General features: G+C 42.8%; 3 protein-coding genes across 3 annotated transcripts; all 3 read left to right on the top strand.

Moving 5' to 3' along the window:
* The first annotated feature begins 9479 nt into the window (after positions 1–9479).
* On the top strand, positions 9480–11938 carry LOC149392966 (endo-1,3;1,4-beta-D-glucanase-like). Its single transcript, XM_089617273.1, has 7 exons — positions 9480–9689; positions 10376–10397; positions 10496–10622; positions 10727–10817; positions 10898–10987; positions 11392–11495; positions 11591–11938. Exons 1-7 carry the CDS (start codon positions 9542–9544, stop codon positions 11747–11749), a joined length of 741 nt encoding a protein of 246 aa, XP_089473399.1. The 5' UTR covers positions 9480–9541; the 3' UTR covers positions 11750–11938.
* Positions 11939–13521: 1583 nt separating this feature from the next.
* LOC149392965 (endo-1,3;1,4-beta-D-glucanase-like) lies at positions 13522–15334 on the top strand. The gene is made up of 7 exons (XM_089617261.1): positions 13522–13770; positions 13957–13978; positions 14077–14203; positions 14322–14412; positions 14610–14699; positions 14800–14900; positions 14998–15334. The coding sequence occupies exons 1-7, from the start codon at positions 13623–13625 to the stop codon at positions 15136–15138; spliced, it is 720 nt and encodes a 239-aa protein (XP_089473387.1). The 5' UTR covers positions 13522–13622; the 3' UTR covers positions 15139–15334.
* A 1901-nt stretch (positions 15335–17235) lies between these two features.
* Positions 17236–19037, top strand: LOC149392964 (endo-1,3;1,4-beta-D-glucanase-like). Its single transcript, XM_089617078.1, has 7 exons — positions 17236–17445; positions 17745–17766; positions 17891–18017; positions 18123–18213; positions 18318–18407; positions 18493–18593; positions 18675–19037. The coding sequence occupies exons 1-7, from the start codon at positions 17295–17297 to the stop codon at positions 18813–18815; spliced, it is 723 nt and encodes a 240-aa protein (XP_089473204.1). The 5' UTR covers positions 17236–17294; the 3' UTR covers positions 18816–19037.
* Positions 19038–23002: the final 3965 nt, after the last annotated feature.

Genomic DNA, 23002 nt, shown 5'->3' with positions numbered 1-23002 from the left:
AACCGAAATTTTCGGTTAAAATTAATTGTTAACCGAACATAAATTCAGACCAATTAATTGCAATTAACCGAATTGACCGTATCTTATTTAATACTATTATTTGTACCTAGAAGTCATAGGTTCACAGTGACACGCTGACAGCTACAAGCCAATGACAAACCAAAGGAATACACAATGGAATGAATATTTTATTAATAAACAACTTGTTGTCGGTCGTTTTCGGAAAACCCGAGACGCCAAGAAGGCACGTCGCTCAAAGGGCCGATGGTCAGGCCGGAGGTCCTGAAGAGCGGCAAGTCTTCAAGCCTTCGCCCAAACTCTTGACTCTTTGAGTCGAGCCTAGCCCCTCGAGTTGATACTTGAGTCGGCTCCCCGAGTTGAGCTTCGCTCCTTGGGTTGAGCCTTGAGTCAGTCTCCTCGAGTCGAGCTTCGCTCCTCGAGTCAAGTCACTCTCGTCAAATGGAAACCTTCATATTTCATGTGGCAAGAATGGTATTCAAAGGCTCGCAAGAGCCCGACGAAACGGGCCGTGCGCCGCGCGCGCAGCCGCGCCGGCCAACCAAGCGCAGCAGCCTGCGCGCTGCGCCAGACAGGCCGCGCGCCGCGTCAGGCAGACCGCGCGCCGCGCCAAGACGCGCCCGCGCCGCGCGCTCCATGCGCCGCGCATCCTGCGCCGCGTCCAAAGACCCGCGCGCCGCGCTAGATGACCCGCGCGCCGCGCTCCCTGCGCCGCGCGCCGCGCGCCGCGCGCCGCGCGCCGCGCGTTGTGCGCCGCTCTTTGTGCGCCGCGCGCGCCGTGCGCCTCCAATTAATGCCACGCGCGTTCCTAGTCCCACATGGACGAAAAAGGAGCCTCCTAAGGCCCCCAAACACCTATAAATACCCCCTCCTATTGAGGGTAAAGCCATCCCATTCATTCTCAAGGAACTTGAGACTTCTCTCTGCTTCTCTGGATGCCATCCTTGGCCTGAAGCAGATTCTCCACGATTTCTCGTTCTCAGAGATTCTGAAGCGCTTTCCGGGGACTCCCGAGTGCCGCCTCTCTTGATCGAACGATTAATCTTGAGCCCACGAGCGCTCTAACGGTTTTCGACTGAAAATCGCCTACGCGTCTAGCACCCTAGACGCGTTCACCATTTCTGACAAGAAATCGCCTACGCGTCCGGCATTTCCAACTAGGAATCGCCTACGCGTCCGGAATCTCCGCCACAACAAGGAACTCTTGACTTAGAGTCTTCCACGTCTCCAAAAGAGAGAAAACACACATTCTCTCTCGCATACGCGATCTCCGAAGTTCTGAGACGTCGCCGAGGACTCCTCCGTGCCTCGTCTCCTTCGTTGAGCACGCCTCTCCACCAAGGCTCCGCGCCTCATACTGCGTCCTACACGCTTGAACTACGTTCTGACCTGATCCCACGCACGGGTACGTAGGCAGCCGACAACCAAGGCACGGTCACTCATCCTCCTCACCCCCTACCTCTCCCGAGAGGCGGGTTGATCGGAGAGAACCCTAGCTCGAGACTATCGAGTTCCCACTCTTGGCCCGGGTGCGATCACTTGGTCCGGCCTTGGATCGAACCGCCCGAGGTTTTAAATAGTTGTTCATTTTCGTGCGACAACATTTTGGCGCTAGAAGGAGGGGACTTCCCGACCTATTCAGCCCGAAATCCCTTCTATTCATCTTCTTCTTTTCTTCTGCGAACTCAACCTTCTCGAACTTGAGAAAAGATGAGTACTCAACCACCCGTACGTTCTGAGGGCGTGAACAACCCCGAAAACGTCAGTGGGACCAAGAAATACTTCTTGCGCTCCCGAGCGCATGGTGACGAAGAGTCGCTCCATGAAGAGAGCTCGACCCGCTCACCATCTCCATCTCCAGATAGCAGGGACCACCGCATCATGGAGTTGGAGGAGAACGTCCGCCAACTAAAGGCAAAGAACGCGAGGTACCACAGCCGACTGGCTGCGAAGCAACCCGCGCATAACGCAATGACCCCCAACGGGGATCCTGAGAACCTCAACGAGGAAAGCCTCGACCGTGACCCTGACTATGAGGGTACTTGCGATCCGGAGGATATCGAGACTTCTCTCACGAAGGACGGAGGACTCCCCGCCATGTTTGAAGCCGGTCCTTCGAATCCCCTACCCCGGAAAGGCGACGCGCCGGCTGCTTCTCAAGAGGGAAACTCCCGACGCTCGGCCCTCGACCGACTAGGTCGAAGGGAGAACGTTGAGGAGAGTCAGGGCACGCGGAGAGCGCGCCGTCGCAGACGAAGCCTGCGCCTCCGAACGACCAGCCCAGATCTTAGGGATCACCTCACCGCCCAACGCATCGAGCGTGGCGATGACCTAAGGGAGCGACTAAGCTCTCGGCCGAACATCCCCGTAGCAGCCCCAACTAACGGGAACCGCCAAACGGGTCAAGGGTCAAATGAAAGACGACAGGTGACTCCTCCCGAACAGGGAGTTACTCCGACTACCGGTCTCGATGTGATCACAATGATCCACAATCTTCAAAATGAAGTACGAGATCTCCGAGAACACGGAATAGGCGGAAGTGCCTATGGGGTCGTTGAGGAGAAGTCCTCGCCTTTCACGGCTCAGATATTGGCCGAGGTATGTACGGGAAATTTCAAACTCCCGAACCTCGCTCCATATAATGGAAAAGCAGATCCTGCTTACCACATCCAGCACTATGAAACCTGGATGACGATGCAGGGTGTCACTCCCGGCGCTATGTGCCAAGCTTTTAGTCTTACCCTCGCCGGACCCGGCTTCGAGTGGTTCAAGAACTTAAGGCCGGGAAGCATCCGCTCGTTCAAAGACCTGAAGGACATGTTCCTAGCACGGTTCGCTACGTCTATGGTCCAAAAGAAGACCAAGATGTACCTGTGGTCAATCAGGCAAGAGGATGGCGAGTCTCTTAGACGATACCTCGCCCGATTCACTGAAGAATCGAATAAGGTCGATCGCTTTGACGACAAAGACGCAATCACCGCCATCACTGAAGGCTTGCGCACAAGTGACTTCCTTAAGTCCATCGTCGGCCGTGTCCCTTCTACCATGGCCGAGTTAATGACTCGAGCCAAGACCTTCATGGGAGTCGAAGATTACCTCGATGGTCGCAGGGGCAATGATCAAAGCCCTCACCACCGAGACGAGCCTAGCAACGAGCAAGTAAACTCCCGTAAAAGGCGAAACAGAGGAGGTCAGACTTTTAATAGACGACCTCCGATGCCCCAGAAGCCGCGACTTGCGGAAGACTTTAAGGGCTACTCGTCGTTCACACCGTTGAACACAACGCCGGAGCAAATCCTAGCTTTAGCGCGTGACAAGTTCACTCCCCCGGCTCCAATGAACAAAGATCCCGCGACTCGCGATAGATCTAAATATTGCGAGTTCCATCAGGAATACGGTCACTTGACCTCTGAATGCTATAGTCTTAAAAGGCAGATCGAGGCATTGATCCAACGGGGCGAGCTAAAAGAGTTCGTGTTACGCATGATTAGCGCTGCGGGCCCCACCTCGAACAGACCACAGTCTGGCAGGGGAGGAGGAACAGCCGCTTCTGCCGACCGAACCACGGCTACTGCCAATGCCAATCCTCAACTCCACGTTGTGACCACCATATTGGGAGGTCCACAAGATGGAGATTCGGCCCGACAACGAAAAAAATTCCTAAAGGCCGTGGCTCAAGAAGACGCTGCTATGCACGTCAACCTCACGTATGAAGAACCTCCGTCCGTGCCTCACGAGACGATGCATTTCACCAACAAAGAGGCCAAGCGAGTTGTGCATCCGCACAATGACGCAATTGTGCTCAAAGCCCAAGTAGCTAATAACTTGGTGAAAAGAGTTCTCATCGACAACGGCAGTGCTGCCGACATAATTTTCAAGTCCACCCTAGAGCGCATGAAGCTCGGGGGGCTACGCCCAACTCCGACCCAAACGCCTCTATTCGGGTTCACTGGGAAGAGAGTCATGACTGAAGGCGTCATCGATCTGCCGGTCACCTTCGGAACTCCCGGAGGCATTGAAGTCGTTCACATGATCCCATTCCTAGTGGTTGATCAGGAGTCGCCATATAATGTCATCATTGGGCGACCCACGCTGAACCGACTAAGGGCAATCACTTCAACATACCACCTACTGGTGAAGTTCCCTACCAAGGATGGAATCGGCATCATGGCTGGAGATCAATCCCAAGTCAGAATATGCTACATCCAGGGAATCGATGGAAAGACCGCTAAAAAGATGGTTAACACGATCTCTCAGCTCAGAGATAGCGTCGAGTCGACCAAGGTCCTCCGCGAAGTCCATAAAGACACCTGCATGACACCCAAGTGCAAGGTAATGGCGTCCTCATCAGGGACCCCACACGGTCTACCAGGTCATACATGGACGAGACACCGATCTATCGCCTGTGGAATGCGGAACACTGGAAGAGAGTACTACCACTAGCCAGCGATCCCCCCATTTTATTTCTTTGCTTTCTAAACATTCAATAAGGCCTACGAGCCAACGTTTTAGGATTTCAAATTTTTTGCAATATTAATAAAGTTCGATGTTTTTCTTTCAAAATCCACTTTATCAAAGATTTTTAATCATCAAGATTACACTTGTAAACCCAGAACTCGGGGGGCTAGTCCTATAGGCAATGGTATGTACACTAAAAATCCTCTAGAAAGTACGCTCCACAAAAAGAAAGCACGCTCCATCAAAACAAAACACCCGAACACAAAACGGGAACAGGCGTGCACGTAAGACGCCTCCGTGGCGCGCCGTAAGACATCCCCGAGATGCAGGCTAAAGACGCCCCCGCGGCGCGCCCACGAGACATCCCCGAGATGCAGGCTAAAGACGCCCCCGCGGCGCGCCCACGAGACATCCCCGAGATGCAGGCTAAAGACGCCCCCGCGGCGCGCCCACGAGACATCCCCGAGATGCAGGCTAAAGACGCCCCCGCGGCGCGCCCACGAGACATCCCCGAGATGCAGGCTAAAGACGCCCCCGCGGCGCGCCCACGAGACATCCCCGAGATGCAGGCTAAAGACGCCCCCGCGGCGCGCCCACGAGACATCCCCGAGATGCAGGCTAAAGACGCCCCCGCGGCGCGCCCACGAGACATCCCAGAGATGCAGGCTAAAGTCGTCCCTCGCGACGCACCAAAGCCGCCTACATGGCGCAACCTAAGACGCCCACATGGCGCACGTAAGTCGCGTAAAGGCGCAGCCCGTAAGACGCCTACATGGCGCAACCTAAGACGCCTACATGGCGCACTTAAGACGCCTACATGGCGCACGTAAGACGCGTAAAGGCGCAGCCCGTAAGACGCCTACATGGCGCAATATAAGACGCCTACATAGCGCACATAAGACGCCTACATGGCGCACTTAAGACGCCTACATGGGGCACGTAAGACGCCTATGTGACGCACCTAAGACGCCTACATGGCGCACTTAAGACGCCCACATGGCGCAACCAAGTCGTCCCTCGTGACACACCTAAGTAACCTACATGCCGCATCTAGGCCATCCCTCATGACGTGCCTACGATGCCTAAAACAACGCACGCAGCCGTCTCTAATGACGCGCTCTGAGTCACCGCAAGGCGCTGTGTATGATGACTAATCGGAACGCACCTGAACAGCCATACAAGGCGCAACTCATGTCATCTTCACCACCGCCGACTAGGCACAACCACACCCGCCTCTGAGCAAGAACCTCGCTCGGCCTGAACCAGCTGAGACCTCGCTCCTTAAAATCGAGCCGCTCTCCTTGAACCGAGCCATGCTCCTCGAGTCAGGACATCCTCCTCAAGTCGAGTCACGCCCTCCTCGAGTCGAGCCATGCTCCTCGAGTCGAGTCACTCTCCTCGAGTCATCCCCCTCGAGTCGAGCATCACCCCTCTCATCAAGTCATTCTCCCCGAGTTGAGTCTTGCTCCTCGAATTGAGTCATACACCTCGAGTCGAGCATCGCTCCTCGAGTAGAGTCATATTCCTTAATGTCCAGCCAGTCTCCTTGAGTCGAGTCTAGCCCCTCGAGTTGAGACTTGAGTCGGCTCCCCGAGTCGAGCCTAGCCCCTCGAGTTGAGACTCGAGTCGGCTCCCCGAGTTGAGCTTCGCTCCTTGAGTTGAGACTTGATTCAGTCTCCTCAAGTCGAGCTTCGCTCCTCGAGTCGAGCCTTGAGTCAGTCTCCTCGAGTCGAGCTTCGCTCCTCGAATCGAGCCTTGAGTCAGTCTCCTCGAGTCGAGTCCCACTCCTCGAACAAACGCCTGGAACGACCTGAAGAACAGGTCAGCCAAGGTAGAGACCCGCGCTCGCGCCTGGGGAATAAGGGCCGATCTTCCGAACGCAGATGAAGAAGCGTCACCAAGGCGGGAATGGCGGATGCCCCGTGAGGCCGACTTATGCTTGATGCATGGTCAAACTTTTAGCGTTTATCCCCGAGCAGTCGAAGCCCTCCGGTGCGGCAGAGCCTTCCGCCAGGTGCCGCTCCGTCTTCTCGAAGCATCAGCCCGCAGCATCAACCTCCGTCTTCAAGACCTCGGAATGAGCACGCCTTTGCAAAATGCAAAAGTGCAGTCGCCTTCCAAGCTGGCCGAGACGGAAGCCATGATCTTCCCCTAATAGGTCACGATTACACAATCGTCACCCTTCTAGTCACCGTCGAGTCCCATGGACTCCGGGTTGATGATATCATCAAACAAAACGCCATCGAAGATAGACTTGGGCATGACCTCGCCCAAAGATCAATAAGCCGTGACACGCCGGCACGCCTCTACATAAATGCACGCCCTACTTGTGCACGCATATCCCCATTGCTCCGGGGCTAGAGCGACGGACGCCAACGCGTTTGCCTCGCCCACGTCGAGCCACGTCTCCTATCCGCTTGGATCCTCCTCCACGTGTCGATCACACACTCGTGTCGACAAAGACGGAAAAGCGAGAAAGAGCACTTACAATTGTGAGAGTATTCTTTATAATCACAAAGGCTTCGCAACACTGAAGCCCTGGGAAGCATATTTTCCTCAAACACCCGGCGAAAACAACTAAAAGTTCACCGCCCGGGGCCTCCCGAGCAATGAACTTGGGGGGCTAATGTTGTCGGTCGTTTTCGGAAAACCCGAGACGCCAAGAAGGCACGTCGCTCAAAGGGCCGATGGTCAGGCCGGAGGTCCTGAAGAGCGGCAAGTCTTCAAGCCTTCGCCCAAACTCTTGACTCTTTGAGTCGAGCCTAGCCCCTCGAGTTGATACTTGAGTCGGCTCCCCGAGTTGAGCTTCGCTCCTTGGGTTGAGCCTTGAGTCAGTCTCCTCGAGTCGAGCTTCGCTCCTCGAGTCAAGTCACTCTCGTCAAATGGAAACCTTCATATTTCATGTGGCAAGAATGGTATTCAAAGGCTCGCAAGAGCCCGACGAAACGGGCCGTGCGCCGCGCGCGCAGCCGCGCCGGCCAACCAAGCGCAGCAGCCTGCGCGCCGCGCCAGACAGGCCGCGCGCCGCGTCAGGCAGACCGCGCGCCGCGCCAAGACGCGCCCGCGCCGCGCGCTCCATGCGCCGCGCATCCTGCGCCGCGTCCAAAGACCCGCGCGCCGCGCTAGATGACCCGCGCGCCGCGCTCCCTGCGCCGCGCGCCGCGCGCCGCGCGCCGCGCGCCGCGCGTTGTGCGCCGCTCTTTGTGCGCCGCGCGCGCCGTGCGCCTCCAATTAATGCCACGCGCGTTCCTAGTCCCACATGGACGAAAAAGGAGCCTCCTAAGGCCCCCAAACACCTATAAATACCCCCTCCTATTGAGGGTAAAGCCATCCCATTCATTCTCAAGGAACTTGAGACTTCTCTCTGCTTCTCTGGATGCCATCCTTGGCCTGAAGCAGATTCTCCACGATTTCTCGTTCTCAGAGATTCTGAAGCGCTTTCCGGGGACTCCCGAGTGCCGCCTCTCTTGATCGAACGATTAATCTTGAGCCCACGAGCGCTCTAACGGTTTTCGACTGAAAATCGCCTACGCGTCTAGCACCCTAGACGCGTTCACCATTTCTGACAAGAAATCGCCTACGCGTCCGGCATTTCCAACTAGGAATCGCCTACGCGTCCGGAATCTCCGCCACAACAAGGAACTCTTGACTTAGAGTCTTCCACGTCTCCAAAAGAGAGAAAACACACATTCTCTCTCGCATACGCGATCTCCGAAGTTCTGAGACGTCGCCGAGGACTCCTCCGTGCCTCGTCTCCTTCGTTGAGCACGCCTCTCCACCAAGGCTCCGCGCCTCATACTGCGTCCTACACGCTTGAACTACGTTCTGACCTGATCCCACGCACGGGTACGTAGGCAGCCGACAACCAAGGCACGGTCACTCATCCTCCTCACCCCCTACCTCTCCCGAGAGGCGGGTTGATCGGAGAGAACCCTAGCTCGAGACTATCGAGTTCCCACTCTTGGCCCGGGTGCGATCACTTGGTCCGGCCTTGGATCGAACCGCCCGAGGTTTTAAATAGTTGTTCATTTTCGTGCGACAACACAACTATTATTATTTTCAATTAACCTCGGTTAATTGTTTTTTATTCGGTTAAAATTAACCGTACGGTTAATTTTAACCGAAAATTCAATTAAAATTAACCGTACGGTTAATTTTAACCGATTAATTTCGATTAAAATTTAAATACAAATTTTTTTTTGACCGAATTTTCAGCTTTATACACGAGCATGCATATCCTTTACTATGTGAGAACTTTAATCTTTAATCGTTGTTTACATTTATCATATGACCGCTCAAACGTTTCACCAATTAAACATTGAGTTGTATAACAATACAAACTTATAGTAAGAACTTGATGAAAAACTTATCTTCGCATCGGAGTAGCTATTTTGATCTGGCATTCACGCCGCCCATCAGATCCGGAACACACATTGGTACATAATTTCAGTATGCGATTTGATATAACTATATATTCAAATATTTTATTGACTCGCGCATTTACTATTATAAAATTGAGAAATTTTTATATACACTTACGCATCGAATTATAGTTTGTGTGAGACTTTTGTTTTAATATTGGTATATAATTGAGCTGTTTCTTTAATATTTAGATAACTGGCCTATAGTTTATATAGTTGGGCTATAAAATTTAGATAATTTAGCTTATTTGTATAGTTTTTCAAATATAAAAGGAGCATAAAATTATGTAGAACTATTGCCATTTTATTGAGAAACAGTAATGTAAAAATGACATTTATCACATGTCATTTTTATATTTTTCTCGTAATAATAATTTATATTTATATAAATTTTACGCAAAAAATATTAATTTGAAAACAAATTTGAAATTCCAAATCCCTTAGTAAAAAAAAAAAAGTCTATCCAACATTAATATCTTTTTTTCACAATTATTGCCATTCCCTCTAGTCTCTCTCTCTCTACAACCACATGACACAATCATTGATTGTCGTTTTGGAATCTGAGAAGTAAATAAATAAGAAAGAGTATTCTCAACATAGCACACTAACTTTTTGGAAACTTGCTGAGATATTTTTCAAAGATAATGTCGGGACCTGAATGTTGTTCGAACCCTCCGACACTGAACCCGAACAGTGGCTTAGGCCACGTAGAGAAGCTCTCTGGCTTCGACGCTTACGTAACTGGTTCTACTGATTCCGAGCTCGCCATTGTTCTCATCTCCGATGTTTATGGTTCGGTTTTTCTTCTCGTGATTTTGAATGATTAACTATATTCATCGTGTTTATTATGCCTAGTTCGATTTTCTAGACTCTGAATTGTCATTGCTGGGCTATTGAATCTGAATTTACACTAATTTGGAATGCTTGGGTTTCTCTTTGTTTAAATGTATTGTTGAGTCCTGAATCGAGTCTAGTTCGGACGTTTATGAACTTTGATTTCCGATCGGGTCGATTTACTTTCAGTCTGATCATCTGTTGGGCTGAGATATTTATCGTGCTTATGCTCAGTAGTGTTATCTGATTGTTCATATGAATTCTCTTGCATTCGTTTTGCCTGGTTTCTGATTGTTCATTTTGCCGAATATGAAGTTTTGACGTCGTTTAAATTCGGATTGAAAGCCATGGTTTCACATCTCTCTGTGTTCTGTACTTTCGATGAAATTCTGGGATTATGTTTTTGGGTAATATGCTAGAAAATTGGGAAATTTAAACCACGTTCGTAGAAATGTTTCAATTTGGAATTTAATGTAATGAGGTATTTGAACTGGAAAAAATATGCTCTTCACAATTGTACTAACTATTTTTTTTTTTTTCTATTTTGAATTTATTATAAAAAAGAAAGTTCTGTTAAGAATAGTAGCGATTTACAGTCACTGATTATGCATCTACAAACTTCTAATGTTTGATTATTATTGCAGGATACGAAGCTCCAAACTTGAGGTATAAACAGTTTATCACAATCGAAACGTGTCCAGTTAAAACTATATTTGGAATGAAACTCAAGAACCAGATTTGAATCTTTCGTTTGTGTTGTGTAGGAAATTGGCTGACAAAGTCGCGGCCTCAGGATTCTTCGTGGCAGTCCCGGACTTTTTGAAGAAAGATCCTTATGTGGCCGACGATCCTAAGCGGCCGATACATCTTTGGATGAAAGACCACGGAACGGTCGGTTCAAATATCTCGACTTCTTTTTGTAGCTTTTCTCTTGAGTGGTATAGAAAATGTCGGATCTTTTATTGCCTTAATTTTTTTTTTCTTGTTTTGAATAGGACAAGGGATTCGAAGACGCGAAACTAGTCGTCGACGCTTTGAAGAGCAGCGGGTATTCTTCGATCGGGGCTGCAGGATTTTGCTGGGGCGGTGAGTTTTAGTTACATTTTTTTTTGTGTGTTCATTATCTTTGGTCTGAGAACCATTATTTTTAATTCCGAATTGTATAGCCAAGGTTGTGGTTGAGCTTAGCAAGATCAAGTATATCGACGCTGCTGTTCTGTTGCATCCTTCGCTCGTCACTGTAGACGATATGAAAGGTATGCTTGGATTGTATTTCATTTTCAATATTGGGTTCATAATATGCTTCCTCAAGATTGTGTCTCTTAGCGTTCACTCATCTTGGGCCAAACCCCAAAGATTAGATCGATTACCCGTTCGGGTTTTTGTTGGGCTCTGATGCCAAGTGAAGTATCATGTGGTTCCATCACAATACTGATTGGCTAGAAGAGAAATATCCCGTGACCTTATAAAACATGTGTTAGACATAATTTCCATTCTTTGGCCGTCGTGATTTTTAGCTTTGATTTGATTGATTTACTCACAATCACGATTTAATTTGAGAGTCATGGAAATAAGACATGGAAAAGGGATATAGATTCCGGTTTCATTTTGGAATGGGTTTTAATCCCGCCAGAAAAATGTTTGTAAATATTTGTTGCAGAGATCAAGGTCCCGATTTCAGTCCTGGCTGCTGAGACAGACAAAATTTGTCCACAAGAGCTTGTGAAACAATACGAAGAGGTCTTATTGAATAGACAACCCGAGGTAGAATTATATCATCCCTTTCATAAAAAAAAAAAAAATTCCTTTTTTTGTTTCTTTACAGGATATAGATTTTAACACTTTTGTTATGTGGATAGATTGACTCCTTTGTGAAGATATTCCTCGGCGTGGCTCATGGCTGGACTGTGAGGTACAATGTCGAAGACGAAGAGGCTTGTAAGCGAGCCGATGAGGCTCACAAGCTCATGCTTGAATGGTTCACTAAGAATGTCAAAGCTAAGAGAAGCCCATTGTGAACTCAAAACTCGGTCAAATAAATGGTGAACTGTGTGATCTATTAAGTATGGCTTGAAGAATTTTTTAAGGGATTTGGGTTTCGTTGATGATCATGTTGCTACTTTTAAGTGAATAAATTGAAATGTAATAAGAGGATATGACATTTGGACGTTTTGTTGCAAATAAAGGTAAATGTATTTTCCTTGACATTATTTTATACCAATATCTAAAATGTTAATTTTTGGCAGAATTTTCGAAGGCTGGATATCCACCAGGGATAAAAAAAAAAATCTGAAATCTTGAAATATGTGATTATTTGTTTGTTTCAATTTTTTTTCCCCTTGATAAAAACAACAGTTTTAGCTGCCGGAATTGGTATATTTCTGCAAAACTTAAGAGGTACACATGTTACCTTTATAGTAAAGTCTAAAAAAGAGTGATGACATTATCCTTAGATTTTAATGTGCAATCTTGAGTTTTGAATAAATTAGGGCATTCCGCCGGAATGGAAATTCCATTCCTATCGAACTAGAATTTTGGTTGTTATTAGACTGGAATTCTCATGTCTCTATTAGACTGGAATTTTCCACTTTAAGTAGCGTCGAAACTTAATCTAAATCAGACCAGAACATTCCGTTCTGGTTAATTGCGACACTATTTATCTAGTACAAAAATCGGAACCTAAATAGTCTGTTTTTCAAAGAAAAAATTAATTTTTAATTTTTGAGGAATATTATTAGAACATTTCCCGAATTCCTGTTTTGTGAACAATACAAATACCATAATATAGATTAAGTACAGTGAACAATACCACAATTGTTCCATTCCAATTTCCGAAGATTAAAAATGTAATTAAGTGAGTATACAGAGCCACCTAAGGATCATATATGTTACATCAATTTTTTTTAATTTTGATTTTTTTTTTTACATTTTGACCTCAAAACTTTTATGAATTTTTCATATATGCTCCCTTTTATTTTTATTTTTCAAATTTGCCACCTGACCACAATTAGTACGGGGTTTTGGTAGTCACTATTAGACATTGTTTAGTTAATCTTTTAGTGGTGGCACAAAATTGAAACAACAAACCTATGTCCTTTCCATTAACCTTTTGTTTTAAGGAAATAAAAAACAATAACTTTCTCGCATATTTTTTAAGAGGGACTTGAAGCTGCAAGACAGCAAATTTAGATTCTTATTAAATAGGAAAACAGTGGCATGAATAATTTGGAAGCATGAAAAAAGGTCGTGGTTTGTTTCTGCATGTTTAAAAATGGCACAAATAATGCGTAAAAACAGTGGCATGAAGAATGAGTAATAGTAATAATATAGCATATATAGAGATTTCTACCTTCACGTCATCAATGACGATTATTTTTTTGTTTCATTTTTTATATTAAACTTTATAGTCAACTAGTCAAAGAACGAAGTGTGATCTGACTCCGAGTGACATTTTAGACTTTTAGTTGATGATTTTTTTTTGGAAATTATTTTCGGCCCGATTCACGAGTCCCGAATGATCCACTCACGTGATGACACGTGACAACAAACTGCCACGTGTCATCACGTGAGTGGATCGTTCGTACTCGTGAATCAGGCGAATAGCATCACTCTTTTTTTTTTTTCATATTACTAAAAAAAAATATAAACAATTAGGAATTTAAGTACTTTAAAACATTTATTTAACAATTTAATTAAATTTTCACTCATAAAAAAATATGACCGTTTAAGCTTAAAAATTACTTAATTTTACGGCTGCCGTTATTCATGACTTTTCGAGAAAATCCCTAAATAAATTACAAAGAGAAGGCTCTGCAAAACTCGCTCTAAATATCGGTGTTTCAACTTTCAATCAATAACAGAGATACTCGCAAAAAAAAAAAAAAAAAAAAAATGTCAGGACCAGAGTGTTGTTCAAACCCTCCGACTCTGAACCCAAACAGCGGATCAGGCCACGTGGAGAAGCTCGCTGGTTTCGACGCTTACGTCACTGGCTCTACCGATTCTAAGCTCGCCGTTCTTCTCGTCTCCGATATCTTCGGTTCGTTTTTTTCATCCATTAATCTTCATTTCCTGATTCCAATACTCTGCAAAGCATCGTTGTTGTTTTTTTTTTTTTTTTTTTTTTTACTTCTGAATTCTGCGTTGTAAAGGTTGATATTTGATTGGTTAAATTTGCAGTACATGTAATGATTTACAAATGACTAATTATATATATTTGTTTCAGGATTCGAAGCTCCAAACTTGAGGTACACAACTTCACATACACATGTTGAAGAATTAAAACAACATGTTGTGCTCGGATTTATTAAATTCTTCACTAATTTTTTTTTCTTGTGCTCTAAAGGAAATTAGGGGACAAAGTGGCGGCGGAGGGGTTCTTCGTGGCGGTCCCGGATTTCTTGCAAAAAGACCCTTATGTCCCCGAAGATGCAAATAGGCAATTACCTGTTTGGCTCAAAGACCACGGAACGGTATATCCCTCGCAAACTATTACTCAAAGTTGAGCTTTTTCTCGAGTATTTGATCCGGTGAATCAGTATCGATTTTATTTTTTGGTGTGTTTTTTATGTATATTTTTTTAATAAATAGGACAAGGGATGCGAAGACGCGAAAGCCGTGATTGAAGCTTTGAGAAGCAAAGGTTTCTCAACGTTCGGGGCCGCCGGGTTTTGCTGGGGCGGTGAGACTGCTTTTTCTCTGTTAATTTAATCGAAACTTTTTGGAATTCAAATTGAAATCGATAGACCCGACTTAGATATAACCCGTAAATCCGTGTTAAGAGTTGATTACATCAATAAACCTCGAGTCAATAACCAACTCATTTTCTCTCAGCCAAAATAAACTAAGATCAAAATATATTTCTCTATCAATTTGTAGCCAAGGTCGTGGTTGAACTCGCCAAGATCGCGTGTATCGACGCAGCGGTTATGTTACATCCTTCTTTCGTCTCTGTGGACGATATCAAAGGTAGATATAAACTCTAATTAGTTGCAGAGTTCAAGCTCTCTATATGCATTTCATGTATTGATTTTTCGAAATGTTTTTTTTTCTTTCTTTCTTTTTTCAGAGGTTAAGGTCCCGATGTCAGTGCTCGGGGCCGAGACAGATCAACTTTCTCCACCTGAGCTCGTAAAGCAATTCGAGGAGATCTTGAGAGCAAAAACCGAGGTTTGTACGCAATATATATTGATTTTTTCTTCTTCTTCTTCTTTGTATTGAATGTTGAAGCAGTGTTTTTCATGATTTGACAAAATGTTGTTTTCAGATTGATTGCTTTGTGAAGATATTCCCTGGGGTGAGTCATGGGTGGACAGTGAGGTACAGCGTTGAAGACCAAGAGGCTTGTAAGCGAGCCGATGAGGCTCACGAGAAAATGATCGAGTGGTTCGCTAAGTACCTCAAATAAAAAATCTCTCTATCACTTGGTTGATAATAAAAGCAGCTTATATATAAATATATTTGAACTTGAAGTTTGTGTGAAGTTCTTAATAATGTTCCACTGTTTGAATAGCTGATATGGTTATGGTGTACTAAGTTGGACTAAAAGGACTACATAGTGTTAAAAGTTGTGTTTACATGAAGTTCAGATGTGTTAAAGGTCATTTTTTTTGTCCACGTAATTTACTATTTATATGGAGATTGTAATTGCTGACTCACAGTTCTAAACTCCAAGACTACCTAAAGATATCCCTTTTCATGTACTTTTTAAGAGTAGTTTAAAGCGACTATTTCTATTTGAACTTGAGCCGTGTTAAAGATCCAAACGTGGGAAATGTGAAAGGGCCTAGTAACATAATGAATTACTGTGTGTTATTTATTATTTTGAGATGAAATACTATGTCATCCTACAAGAATGAACTCCAACAAGCATCCATACGGAAGGACTTGACAATACTGTGGATGATGGATGTTTTTCAGGGGAGCTCATGAAAATTTCGCATATAAAATAGTAACATATTAATGTTGTTGCGCATTTTTAGCTGGGTTAATAAGGCAAATGGTTAAGAAATAACATTGAAGGGTTTGCTGTAATGGGTCTATTAGACTTTTTCTGCAAAATTGTTGCTAGAATTAGTTGAAACAATCTGTGCGACGATTTTGGCCCAAGTATCCTACGTTAATTATGTGTCGGATGCTTTAACCATTAAGCCATAGATGCTTATTGGGGATCTTGTACATGGCGAATTACCAAATTACAATTGTCAATGCAATTTAGGAGGACATAATCTTAATGAAAAGACATCAATCCAAAATCCTGGATTTTCGAATGGAGAGAAACCAAGAATTCTCACTATTTTTTAAATTCATGGATCCAATTGAATTCAATGATATATTTCGTTCACATTTTTTTCCCATCAAGAACATTTTGTATAGGACACTTGGACTCCCAAACTTGGAGGTCTGAATCGAAGATTGAGCGAGTGAAAAATTTAATTCTAAGGAGTTTTCAAGACCTAAAGCTATAAAAGTTGTCACTCATAACCTTAGAACTCCACACACTCATATTTTATTATTCAGAGAAATAATATGTTGAGTTATTAAGAGTAAAGCACGGGTTGTTTTGCTTACTCTCGTGAGTGAATTCATATGATTTCTTAAAATGGGTTACAAAGCGCGTTGAGAAGTAGAGGTTAGGTCTTTTCTTTTGTGAGACCAGGAAACACTTGAAAGAAGTCTCGGGATAAATATATTGTGAAAGCAAGGGGATCTCGGACTTAGGGGAAGCCTACATTGCAGTTACAGAGATATACATGAGTCGGGTTGCTAGTAAGTGAATCGTTGAGTGTAAAACATTTATGATACTACGTTATCATAATAAATTGCTATTCACCGAGTAATATGCCTCTAAACGTAAGCTTCGTTAGCCCAACTAAGTCACCAATTTCATGTGTTCGGTTTTTGATTCCGCATTCATTATGTTTACAGAATCATCTCATTAATTTATGCTATTGTAGGAAAAAGCCGCATGAAACAACATCTGTATTACGTAATTTCAATTAGTAAAATTGATATTTGAGCTCTCCTAGTCACACATTAGATGTGTCCGTGAAAACAAGTTACTTTTCTTTACCAATTAGTTTTGAGACAAAATAATTTGACTAATTAACCATTCCAACTACCACAATTCTCTTTCTTGATTTGATTCTTTTTCACTCACGTGATTTCATTTTTATATACAGCACACTAATTCCAGTGTTGGTAAATTGGTGCATATAATTAATTTCAACCTAATATTACGAGTAAAAAAGTTTGAAATAATACACATATAATTTCCTTAATACAGATTTCAAGGAAAGAAACAACATGAATTCAACGGCTTCATTGACTAGTAGAGCTCACCTGCTTGATGACGTCATTGATGACGCATATACAACCTTTTTCCATTTTTGTTTTTTTTTCCTCGAACACGATATTTTTGTGTGGGACATCGACAACGTCTTCGCTTTTGAGTTCCTTAAAATCAGAAACAAGGAAAGTGAGAAATCACACTGCTTATATCCATCTAAAAAACTCTCTGCTAAAAAAGAAAAAACAGTCGAGAGAGATATAGAGATCAGAGAAATGTCAGGACCAGAGTGTTGTTCGAATCCTCCGAAGCTGAACCCAAACAGTGGATTAGGTCACGTTGAGAACCTCGCTGGCTTCAACGCTTACGTCACTTCATCGTCATCGGAATCCAAGCTCGCAGTTCTTCTAGCTTCCGATATTTTTGGTATGTACTGCTTTAACAATGTGGACATGCATGAAGATATATTATTACTATTTTTTATTTCTTTAATTATGTAGCGAGCGTAAATGACTGTTTTAAGCTCTTATTTATCTCTTTGTTTCTGATAAGGCTTTAATGCGAATTTTTTTTACCGGGATGAGACTTTGAATTCTCCAATAAAAAAATTACAATATTTCTTTTGTTTGGTGTTTGTTTAAAATATTTTGCGTTAGGTTCTTGTACATTTTTTTTTGTGTTACAATTTTTTTTGTGTTATTTCTAACTTGACGATATTGTTACAGGATATGAAGTTCCAAACTTGAGGTATATAATATATAATTACCTTAATGTCCCGGATTAGATATCAATTTCTTGATTTGGCGTGGAAATTTAATTAATGAGTATGATATATATATATATATATTATTTCTTCTTGTTGCTTGCGTAGGACGTTAGCTGACAAAATCGCGGCGGCTGGATTCTTTGTGGTGGTTCCGGACTTTTTTGACAATGACCGTTATGACCCTGAAGATGCTAGCAGGCCTATGTCAGTCTGGGTTTCAGCTCATGGAGTGGTTGGTTCCTTTATGATCGAATTCGATTAACAAAATATTAAAAACTAAATAAGAGATGAAGAAAACATTAAGCATTATCTAATATCTTTGCTATTGTTTTTATAGGATAAGGGATCTGAAGACATGAAGGTTATCGTTGAAGCGCTGAAGAGTAAAGGGTTTTCTTCGATCGGGGCTGCAGGGTTTTGCTGGGGCGGTGAGTTTTCTTTAAAAAAAATTAGAATGCGATTAAATTTGTCGCTAATTAGTATTTTAATCTGATTTATTGTCTCTCGGGTATAAAATTAATTAATAATGCAGCGAAGCCTGTCGTTGATCTTGCCAAGATCAAGAGTATCGACGCTGCCGTTCTTTTGCACGCTTCATTTGTCACCGTGGAAGATATCAAGGGTTTGGCTTATAATTCTCAAAATATAGTCCGTGATTTAATTATATAATGTAAATAATGAAGTCAATTTTTTTTTAATTATTTCAGAGGTTAAGGTTCCAATTGCGGTGTTGGGAGCCGAGATAGACCACACATGCCCACCTAAGCTTGCAAGGCAATTCGAGGAAATTTTAAACGAAAGACCCGAGGTTTAAAATAAACCGGCTCAATTCATTTACTACATTTTTATTTGAGTTAAAATTTTGACATGAATATTTCTTTGGGCGTAGATCGAGAGCTTTGTTAAGGTGTTCCCTGGCGTGATACATGGGTGGACTACTCGGTACGACCACAAAGACGAAGAGGCTCGCAAGAGCGCCGATGAGTCTCACGTGGACTTGATTGATTGGTTCACTAAGTATGTCAAGTGAAGAAAATTAACAGTAGCTATTACGAGTTTTATCAAATAAGTTAGTTCATCTTTATAAAAGCTTCATCTATTTGAATGCCTGCCCAAGTTTTTCTTCTTCGAGACATTACTTAAGATCGAGTTTGGGGTTAAAGTGTTAGGAAGAAATGATATTTTGGCCTAATAAGTTGCTTGTAATACGAGATTTTGGCATGGTTTATTCTATCAAATATATGATGGCATGTGGTTCATTACAAATAGTAGATAATATTTACCTAACATAATAAATATGACCAGTATTGGCTTGGTTCATTCACGATCAAGTTTACATAAATTGCCTAGTTTAAATGGTGTTTAAATGGAAATATTATCTTGATTGAGTCCTACCCTTACAAATCTAAACATGGCAACGTTATTTTTTGCTATTTAATTTGATATGAGTTTTAGATTCTTGTTTTGCCGTCGGATTATACATTTATTTCAAAATCAGATTACAATATATATAATCTTTTAATTTTTTTACAACAAACTTATAATGATGTACACTTATGACATATGTCGTCCGCACTGGTCAGAGCTAGTGACAACCGTATATTGATGACAATCGTCGGCATGAATTTGTCTTTCTTGCAGTTGATTCCTCGTGGATAAAGGTGGCCATATGGGATCCCGCGGGACCCCGTTTCCCGTATTATTGGTACCATGTGGGAAATGAGAAAAACCCATATTATAAAATATGGTACCGGGACTTTTGTCCCGGAACCATCCGGGAAATGGGACGGAACCGGGATCCCCGTTTAGCACCGTTTAGTACCGTATTTTTTATATTGTATTTTTTTAATTGAAAATATATGAATTTTTATTTATTTTAAATGCATTTATGATTAAAATAAAATAAATATGGGAAATATGGGAATCCCGGAACCGCGAAATATGGTACCGGGAATTCCCGGTACCGTGGAAAATGGTTCCGGGATTTCCCGGTACCATTTTTTACGGTCCCGGGAGTTCCATTTCCCGCAAAATATGGGACGGGACCAGGGGATCCCATTTCCCGGGTTCCATATGGCCAGCTTGACTCGTGGATGTGGTTTATTTACTTTGGTAAAAAAAATATATGTTGTTCAAGACTATGTGTAACTGCTTTTTCAAAATAACTGGGTTATTGAGTTACGTGCTCTTTCTCACGCGAATCGAACAAAAAAAATATAATACTTTAATTCCAAGGTATTTCGAGATACGATCAGATTAGTTTCCTGATCTTTTAATCAAATAACTTTAAGTCGCACACGGTCTACTAATCACGCTTGCTTTTTTTATTTTTTTTATTTTTTATCGTTCTTCGTGGACCACCAGTGTAAAAATTACTTTCGATCTATGTTCACAACGTATTGGCAGAGACTTGATTGTAGCACGTGAATACGTTTGTTTCGAGGAGACCATCTTCGGGAGAAGGTCGTATGGAAGAGAGATGGAAAAGAGTTATTCGTAGAAAAAAAACATTTTGAAGAAAATGATGTTGATGATAACATAAGATCTCCCGATGAGTTATTTAGGATTGAGTATTTTCTTTTTATGGTTGATTAAGTAATAACTTCTCTTAGAACTAGATTTGAACAATTTAAAGTATTTGAAAATCTATTTGGTTTTTTGTTCAACTTTAAAAAACTTAAGCTATTAGATGAAGATACTTTGAAAAAATGTTGTTTGAATCTTGAATGTTTTTTAAGGTATGATGGAAATTCTGATTTAGATGGTTAGGATTTATTTTCTGAATTAAAGGTTTTAAGTAGGAACGACAGTTTAATCCGAAACCCGTTAACCCGTCGGGTATCCGAGTTAAACGGGCCGGGTGATACCCGCTCAAATGGGTTAACGGGTAATACCTGTTATCATTTTTAGCGGGTACGGGTTGGGTGGCGGAAATAACATACCCGATCCGTTAACCCGTTAACCCGACCCGTAAACATTAAAAAAAAACCCTAGAATTTTGATATAACTTATACGTACTCTCACACGTATAATTTCAGCTTTTATACTACTATATAACCTACGTAGTAGTGACAATTTTTTTCTTATAATATGAGTCAATTTTTTTTATTAAAAAAAAGCGGGTTAACGGGTGCATATTTTTGGCACCCGTCACCCGGCGGGTATACCCGTTACCCGCCCCGTTTAAATAGACGGGTTAACGGGTATGGGCTGACGGATATTTTTTTTTGCGGGTACGGGTATGGTAATGGTGTACCCGCTAAAACCCGTACCCGTTGTCATTCCTAGTTTTAAGGGAAGTTTTTAAAAAGGATGATAGCAATTCAATGGAAATACTTAATTATATTAAGCACATTGATTCTTTTCCTAATGCTTATGTTGCTTATAGAATAATGTTGACTATTCATGTTTCCGTTGCTTCCGCAGAGAGAAGTTTTTCCAAGTTGAAGTTGATAAAGTCTTATTTGAGGTCATCTATGTGCCAAGAAAGACTCAGTGAACTTGCTATTTTGTCAGTTGAAAAAGAGTTGTTAGACGAACTTGAGTACAAAAATTGAATTTCTGAATTTGCATGTAAAAAAGCAAGAAAAGTGGATTTTGTGTAATTTTCCTGCTTTCTAATTTGTCGTATGACTCTTTTAAAAAAAAAAAAAAATAATTCAATCGTCTTATAATTTCATATTTAATGTTTTGTTTGATGATAAATTAAAATTTTAAATATAATTATAAAAGGCCCTCTATTTTTTTCTCGCCCAAGGCCCCCGATTTCTTTGAGCCGGCTCTACCTTTAAGCTGGTCGCATAAAAACAACAAACTCTTCATTCTTCATCGTCATTGTGAGTTCGATGAAAAACAATGAAAGCAGCGATATTTGGGACTTAATATGAAATTTTCTGGGAGTCTTAATAAAAAAGATAAACGCACTTTTGAAATCTTAGTTACCACATCCTCATCGCCGAAATTGTTTCCGCGAGCCGTTTTTTTTGTACTTTATCGCGAAAATAACATGTTTAAAATTTTTATTATGAAAATAACTATTTTCAAGTAGTAAAAAGTCATTTTTTTTCTTAACGTTTACAATTTTTTAAAATGTTTATTATTTTGGACTCTATTTAACTTTATTAACGGATTATAATTTAACTTAAAAGGAATATAATAATTTACCGTACCTATTTTTTTAAAGGATTTGCGATCGCAGCTATATTTTTGAAATATTAAATTTAACTAATCTCGATCGGGAAAAGTTACAGTACGCCATTCACTACGGATTCCACGCCTCCAACAATGAGGTCGAATACGAAGCCATCATTGTTGATCTAGAGTTAGCACAAAAACTCGAAGTAAAAAATATGCGACTCTGTTTAACTTTATTAACGGTTTATAATTTAATTTAAAAGGAAATTATTTATCTACTGTAGCTATTTTTAAAGGATTTGCAATAGCAGCTGTTTTTGAAATATTAAATTTAACTAATCTTGATCGGAAAAAGTGACAGTACGCCCTTCCATGCCTCTAACAACGAGGCCGAATAGGAAACCCTCATTGTTGGGCTAGAATTAGCACAAAAACTCGAAGTTAAAAATCTGCGAATACACTGTGACTCGTAGCTAATTGTTAACTAGGTTAAAGGTGACTATGTGGCTAAGGAGCCCAACATGATCGCTTACTTGGAAAAGAAGAACCCAAGACTCGACGCATTCTCTTGGTTCGATATCCTCCGAATCGCGAGAGAACAAAACTTTGAGTTCGACGCACTCGCCCGCCTCGGATCTGACATCGACGAAGAAGGGTTGTGGGCTGTTCCGATCGAATCATTATCTCGACCGTCTATCTTGCAAAATAAAGTCGGGGTAATTGAAGATACTGCTTAGCCAACTTGGATATGAAGAAGAGGACTCCCCGAAGACCGCAAGAAAGTCGATAAATTGAAAGTCCTATCATTCAAGTTCACGCTTTGAGATAACGTACTCTACAAGTGCGTTTATTCCACACCGCTGCTGAGATGCATCGATTAGGCCGAGTCGATCAAGGTCCTCTGCGAAATCTATGAATGCATATGTGGAACCCACTCCGCGGGACTCTCCCTCGCACAAAAAGCCCTCACACAAAGCTATTTCTGGCCTACCAAGAAGAAAGACGCAATGCGAGTGGGCAAAGAGATGCGACAAATGTCAACACTTCTCCAACATTTCGAGACAGTCACTGTGGCGACCCGAC

The sequence above is a fragment of the Urtica dioica genome, chromosome 6 (assembly GCF_054948205.1).
Source record: "Urtica dioica subsp. dioica isolate 48M chromosome 6, U.dioica_male_clone48M_v1_H2, whole genome shotgun sequence".
NCBI classification, from domain to species: Eukaryota; Viridiplantae; Streptophyta; class Magnoliopsida; order Rosales; family Urticaceae; genus Urtica; species Urtica dioica.
This window is presented reverse-complemented; position numbering and strand designations above follow the sequence as displayed.